Source organism: Phoxinus phoxinus (assembly GCF_949152265.1).
Source record: "Phoxinus phoxinus genome assembly, chromosome: 21".
In the NCBI taxonomy this organism is placed as follows: Eukaryota; Metazoa; Chordata; class Actinopteri; order Cypriniformes; family Leuciscidae; genus Phoxinus; species Phoxinus phoxinus.
In genome coordinates, this window is record NC_136896.1 from 1142519 (window position 1) to 1150278 (window position 7760).

The 7760-nt window shown below is 37.3% G+C and overlaps 1 protein-coding gene across 1 annotated transcript in view; it reads left to right on the forward strand.

Moving 5' to 3' along the window:
• The first annotated feature begins 5952 nt into the window (after positions 1-5952).
• Positions 5953-7760, forward strand: part of dnajb12b (DnaJ heat shock protein family (Hsp40) member B12b) — a 19804-nt gene continuing 17996 nt past the window's right edge. Inside the window, exon 1 of the mRNA XM_079595961.1 lies at positions 5953-6264. Within this exon, the coding sequence (XP_079452087.1) occupies positions 6132-6264 (133 nt within the window). The 5' untranslated portion in view covers positions 5953-6131. The remainder of the gene's footprint in view (positions 6265-7760) is intronic.

The window sequence follows — 7760 nt, forward strand, 5'->3', positions numbered from 1 at the left end:
GTCCTGCAGGAATCCTCAAGTTTGTGAGGAATTCCTCAGCTGTCCGAAGACCGAATCATCAATTATTTCTGTGCATTGAGATGCATTCTTCATACATTTCTTCTCTTTTTGAACATAATCTTATGTGGTCATGGGAAATGTCCGAACTTTCCCCGTCTGATGGGCAGTTCACCATGTCCCGATGACAAACTGATATAAAGGAGATACTGGTAAATCCACAAGATCCGATCCAGATAATGATATTGACATGGCATGAGATCATTAAAACCTTTGCCCTGATTTCACCATCCCACAAAAACTCGCTCATCCACGACAGGAATGCAACATCCACATTACAAAAGGACTTTTTCTGAAGGTTAATAAGACACATTTCTGTTCAACAAAGCCAAACACTCTTAGATAAAAAGGTCCAATGGGATCCCAGACTCTCTGTTTTATGCCAAAAAAAGTTGAGAAATATCTTACATGACTGCATAACAGGCCTACTTTCACGTTTAACGGGTTATTTAATAAAACAATCTAGTGATAAGTATGTCTACAAGCTATTTAATTCATAAAATTCATAAAACAATTATTTCAAGATGGGCCATATTGGTATTCCCTTAACTGACCTACAGCCAGATCACACGTATCAGGCGAATTATGACTTATGTTTAAGATATATATATGTTTACTGATGATTTTGAACGTTATCTGTAATGTTTATGGTCTTTTAGCCTAGGACAAGATAAAGCGTTATATAGAAATTGTTAAGATGGGTGTGTCTCACTGCTATATAATTGATTTGAATATTCAATATTACAATACATATGAGCCCCTATCACTATAATACACTATATTGTATTAAAATCCAAGGTTTACCATGCAAAATCTCGGAGCGACGGTATAAATGCTTGAAAATGTCTTTAAATCAATTCGCAGTCAGCATTATTTCTCTGAATAAGTTATGAATTATTCAGACTCAAATTCTCTGGCTTCTTATAGCATGACAGTTTGCATATGAATGAACTGTTATTATATATAATGCTGAGCTTTTTATGCATTTAACCAAACAAGTTGTTATCTTTACTGCTTCAAAATGCACGCTGTTAATAAAAACACTGTTGAATCATTTACAGTTAAGGGTGAATTAAGGGTTATAGGGACATACGGGACAGTTAAAACTATACAGTTTATTTCTCATGTGAAAATATAAACTTTTTAGCTGAGCCCTATATCTGTGAGACCACATCATCATCATCAGAAGGGGAGTGGCCTCATTGGTGTGACATCATCTATGTGGGCGGGGCATCAAACAAATAGTTGAGCCTGAAATGCATGAAGGGAGAAAAATGACATAAGCTTTTGCTAGCAAGGTCGTAAAATTGTCGTCACTCGTCGTAACTTACACAAACCTTTGATGGAAACGTGTTTGGATGGATGGGACAGCATGATAACATTGCGGTAGAGGAGCGTTGCATAACCTCTGCATGCTCTGAACGGGTGTTTCCCAGCCTTTTCATCTGTGCAACCCCTCATTAACCACAGCTGGATTATGCTAACATTCAACAACCTAATAATGAAAACAGAAATATCATCACAGATAAACAATTTTTACTTTTTTTTTTTTTTTTGGGCATTAATACAGCATGTCAAACTATTTCACTGAGGGGTCACTCAACCTTTCCTTGAAAAAAAAAAAAAGTTTTGGGTCATTTTAAACACATTTTTTTATGAAGTTTGAACCTGAACCATTTTTTAAAACTTGTTTACACTTTTCAAAGACTTTTGGACTTTACGTGTTGCACTGAATTGTGGATGAATACACATGGACTCTTAATAATGATGAACAGAAGAAAAAAAATCACGAAAGTATATCATCGTATGAACTAACTTGTGTAATAAATATGCTTAGCCTAAATCAATGATAAGATCTGCTGTCCCAATCACCCAAATGTTACCAAAAATGTGTGTTTTGTCTCAGTTTACATCAACGTGTGTGTCACAGAGCGCAGTAGAGAAAGTTTCAGGAGCGATTCAGGCTTTTAGATGCTACTTCCTCGTTCCAATGAGAGACGATTGGCTTGTCTTCCGTATCCAGATCAGATGTGGACCTGATGATGTAGTCAGCCGGATCCGGCCGGATCCAGATCAGATGTGGACCTGCGTCTAGACACGACCACAACTCATGATGTAGTCAGCCGGATTAATATTCAACCATTTTATTGATCTCCTGCATTGATTTATTTTTATTTATTTATTATTACAGGGACAGTGCATATTAATAAACATTTCTGCCAAAATGCCAGAGTTAGCCAGAAGGCTATTTTTCATCTGCAGATTTTCCCCGGACAGATGTTAAAAGTCACCCTAAAAGAGAATAAAATTACATACAAAAAATAAAACAAATTGTACAATACATTTAGTAAGAAATTGACACCATTATATGAGAACTGAACTGAGCTGGACGATGACATCACACACACACATATATATAATTCAACTAAATTAATAACTTTTTTACAACAAAAATGAACCTTCACTGAACTTACTTAAGCTGGACTGTGACGTTTTTTTCTTCTGGAAACAAACTTTGTTGCATTATTTTCCTGTTATCTCTGTAAAGCTGAGTTGAAACACTCTGTATTTTGTCAAATCTGTAAAAAGCGGTATATAAATAAATGCGACTTGACTTGATTTGACACACAGGTCCCTCCCTGCTCAGCCACGTGGAATGAGTTCAGGATCAATCTAGCCAAAAGTTTGCTGTCTCCTCCTAGCCAACGATTCCTTTGTGTCATTTTCGAGTCGGCCGAGCCGCGGCCCCTTTCATTTAAAGCGCTGGTATAAAGCCCTTTTCACAAGATGTAAAATAAGTGTCTGATGTCCCCAGAGTGTGTGTGTGAAGTTTTAGCTCAAAATACCCCACAGATATTTTTATATCGCATGTTAAAATCACTTTTTGAGTGTGAGCAAAAACACACCGTTTTTGTGCGTGTGCCTTTAAATGCAAATGAGCTGCTGCTCCCGGCACAGGGGGCGGAGCTACAAGAGCTCGTGTCCTTTTACCTCACACACACACACACACAAAAGCACTGAAAATTTCTAAAACTTTTAGCCTTTTATGTTCAAACCGGAGTCAGACAATGATGGAGAGACTCGAGAAGAAGTGACACATGTAGAAGAACAGGACATTTCTGAATGGTTAGTTGATGAGTTTATGTAGATTATGTGTAGTTATCTTCTAGTCATTGATTAGCATATTCTGTCATGATAATCTATAAATCATGTTCAGGGGGCGGGGTTTATGTAAATTTTAGGGTTGGTGATGTCACTAACCCGGGAGGAAGCTCGTGTAGTTCCTACCAGCCGTTTGTTGTAGTTCTTAAAAAACTATTTATTTAAAAGCAAATATCTCCCTTTGCTTTGAACTTTGTAACTTTGCAGATGTTGTTTATGTTCACACAGCAACATTACACACTAACTACAGTTAGAAAAGTCAAATCATAATCAACCACCCCTTTAAAAGCTGCCCAGACAGCCCAGATCTGGGACGCGTTAAATCCACAATACCAGATCTAGGCCGACACACTGTCTGGGTTTAAACATGAAACTATTATGCAGTAAATTAGTTTTTCTTATGCGCCAGAGAAACAAGCGTGCAGCCATCTTTAGTAAATGTTACTATTGAGTTAACGAAAGTTATCATGAGCATTATAATGTGTGAAGCTGATATCAGACTATTGAGAAGATTCTGAAACGAGCTGCTCATTCATCCCAGAAAGCAACATAGTGTAAATATTTTGTATTGTAAAAAAGTATTTATGTATAGACCGTATGCGCCAGAGAAATGAGGGCGCCGCCATCTTTAGAATATTGTCTTTGAACTTCCGGTTTCTTTGCGGTCGCTCTGAATATCTATGGCATCGCTGTCCAGCTTTTGAAGTGGATTTTCTTAATGTAAAGTTAACGAAAATTTTCATGAGGATTGTAATGTTTAAAGCAGATGTCTTAACAAATGTCAGTAGAGCGGGAAGATTTTAAAACGAGCCGGTCATTCATAAATACGCAAGATTGCTGTGAAAAGTCACCGGAAGACAGAAGACAACGAGAACCATAATTTATTTTTTGTTTTGAAGATTGTTTATATTTCTTGTATGTATCGAATTGTTGTGTTTGTTAATATTGCACAAAAAAAAAGAAGAAGAAAAAAGACAACGAGCGCAGCGCTGAAAAGGGGCGGGGCTACATAATGTCTATATGTGCCAATAGTGGATTACTAATCTCCAATTATACATTCCTGTAATTTATGATTAGCAGAATATATACAGAATAGGACATTATTCTGCATAAGCACAAAAACTATTTTATAGGCTACATCTAAACATTTTTTAGAAGAAGGTCATCAGCATCAGATTGTGTTTCTGAAATTATTAAATTCAAAGATCTGCAGCATAAAGATTGTTGAGAGAGAGGATATCAGTTCTAAACACGCGACAGACAGACACACACTTCTCATGTAAACACTGAGCACAACATTCGGTTCATCCACACAAGCCATTTAGCCAGAGTTTAAGAAGAACATGTAAAAGTATTTTTGCATTAAGCTTAAATTAAACTATAGCGCCATCTACTGTGCGTTTCATGAACAACACCGATCCCAATCATTGTGGGATCAGACATTAAATGTGATTTTTATATGTGCCATCATCAAACATGATCACAGCAACACACATTATTATTGTTAGATTGTGTGTATCTTCCTCTCTTTTTTTTTTGCCTTCATTTCATTTTTTATTGCAAACTTATACATAACTACAAGCTCAGGGAAGTTAAGCAAGGTTGTATCATTTACAATGAACAAACAATGATACACCACAGAAAACATGAATATCCTGGATTTGCATACATCAAATTATGTAAATATACATACACAAAAAAGAAAAGAAAAGCACAACAATAATAATGTTAAATCATATCTTTGAATAAATCATCATAATGCATAAAAAATGTTGCACTTTTTTTGATATTTATAAGTTTAAGGGATGAAATAAAAGAGTTAAGTTCAGCAAGAAAAAGAGGAAAGCTTAAAGAAGACTTAAGCCTTTGCTTGTGGATGAAGAATTTTGCATACAAGATAAAGAAATTAACAACATATTCAAGGGACCGTAACTTTGGGTTTTCATAATAAAAGATAACCTCTTTGAGAGTGAAGGTGTGGGTCACATTTGTAGGACCAAAAAGAAAAGAGCTTAATTCAACCCAAAATCTATTGGTTACAACATTACAGCCTTCATCTAATTGTAATGGCAGCGTTCTTCAGGGAACACGTCATCATTCCTCGCCGGGTGAAAAACTGTTATCCATAGAAATAGAAAAGCTCGTGGAGAGGCTGATGGCCTGAACGCAGACTATAAGCTGGGAGGAGTTTGATCGTCCAGACGCTGTCAGGTAGAATTAGTGTTATGATTATTAAAATTGACCAACCAAATAGACACATATAGACAATATTATAGAACATAATGAAATAAAGTGGAGAGAGTACAAAAATAATAAAATATTTAGAAATAATAATAAGCAATAATGTTAAGTAATAATGCCCCTAAGAGTCTAAATACTAATAATAGTCGAAATTCTCGTATTTAATTGTGTACTCTAGATTCTGTTCACATTAACGTTTGTCACGTGCTGAATTCGGAATGCCACTAATAGTTCTGCAATATTTTTATATGGCATAAATAGTAATAGTGTGTGCAACAAGAACAACAACAATAAAATCCAGTTACTTTTCTCAGCGTTGATTTGAGTGAACCAGTCGCAGCCGTGTGTGTTGATTACTGTTTAATACCTTTGTAAAATCACATTTTAAAGAGATTACTTGGATGGATCTCCATTTAAGATTCTTTTTTAATTAAAACATTAAAATAATGATACTTTTTAATGCACAAATATCCCCAAAACCTCGTGAGATTTGACCGCGTTTGAACAGAGAATTGCGCTTTTTGGGCCAACACGCGCCCCCTACCGGAAGCCGGCACACTGGCGCCGCGCGCGCGCGCAGGAGACGCGTCTCGTTGTTCATTAGCTGACAGCACTCGCAGCTCAATGGTGCCGTGTCCGTGTGTTGATCAGATCAGCTGGTGTTTGCAGTGATGGAGGTGAACAGGGATGAAGCGGAGCGGTGCGTTGAGATCGCGTTGGGAGCGTTGGAGCGCGCGCAGCCCGAGAGAGCGCGCCGGTTCCTGGAGAAAGCGCAGCGTCTTTACGCGACGCGCCGCGCACAGGGTGAGCGTCTGAACCCGGGCTAATCCAGGCCCTGATCGCCCTACAGCACACACACCACTGTACACAGCACACACACCACACACCGGGGCCGTGTTATTGGGTCGTGTGTGTGTGGCGCGATTAATCGTGCGGAGAAAACGCGCAGTTCTGCGGCGCATCCACGCGTAATGTGTGTGTGTGTGTGTGATAGTGCTGCTCAAATATCATGTTCTGTCTCTAACATAGGGATGTGATGGTGTGTGTGTGTGTGTGTGTGTGTACCGTTAAGATGATGATGATGTTGGTGATGATGATGCAACTCTTGCACACACACAGGTCAGATTCAGATGTTCATGTTACTCTCGAACTTAATAAGTTGATTAGACAGAATATTAGGGCAGAAAACTTATGCATTCAAAACTTCACCCTAAAATAATTTAAAAAAAAATATATATATATAGAAATCCTTTTTTTTTAATAAATAATTGATAATATTATTATAATTAAATAGTGCTCATATTTGTGCATAAATAACTATTGTCTGGATATTTTTTTTGATGCATTGTGCCATTTTCATAAAAAATAATGCAGGGTTTTATTGTTCATATAACATGATAGTTTTACTATTTTCTTTTCTCAAACCTAATTGAGTTGATTTGACGGAATATTAGCGCAGAAAACACTTGCATTCAAAACTTCACCCTAAAATCAAAACAAGAATGATTTAGAAATACCTTTTTTAAATATATAGATCAATAGTAAATAATGCTAATATTTGTGCATAAATAGCTTTTTTCAGGATTTTTTTTTTGTTTTGTTGATCATTTTCATAAACATGCATTGTTTTTTAATTATTTTTGTTCATAAAACATATTTTTTTATCATTTTCTTTAGGCAGAAATATAATTCCAGAGGAGGTAACATCTTTTTTTTTAAGCTCGCGTCTCATCCTCATCCACGTGTGCGTCTGCTTACTCTGCTGTAATGTCCAGTTGCTCTCTGTCAGGCACTCGCTGGTGCTCGACACCCATCAGGGTTTAGGGACTCCGTCCTGCAGACGCCAGCTGTGTACTAGCTGTGCATATCTCTGTGTACATGCAACGCTTATGCTGTGAAAATTAATATTGAATGATCTGATGAGTGTGTGTGTGTGTGTTGATCTGATGAGAGTGTGTTGATCTGATGAGTTTGTGTGTGTGTGTGTTGATCTGATGAGAGTGTGTTGATCTGATGAGTGTGTGTGTGTTGATCTGATGAGAGTGTGTTGATCTGATGAGTGTGTGTTGATCTGATGAGTGTGTGTTGATCTGATGAGTGTGTGTGTGTTGATCTGATGAGTGTGTGTGTGTTGATCTGATGCGTGTGTGTGTGTGTGTGTGTTGATCTGATGAGTGTGGGTGTGTTGATCTGATGAGTGTGTGTGTGTGTGTTGATCTGATGAGTGTGTGTGTGTTGATCTGATGCGTGTGTGTGTGTGTGTTGATCTGATGAGAGTGTGTTGATCTGATGAGTTTGTG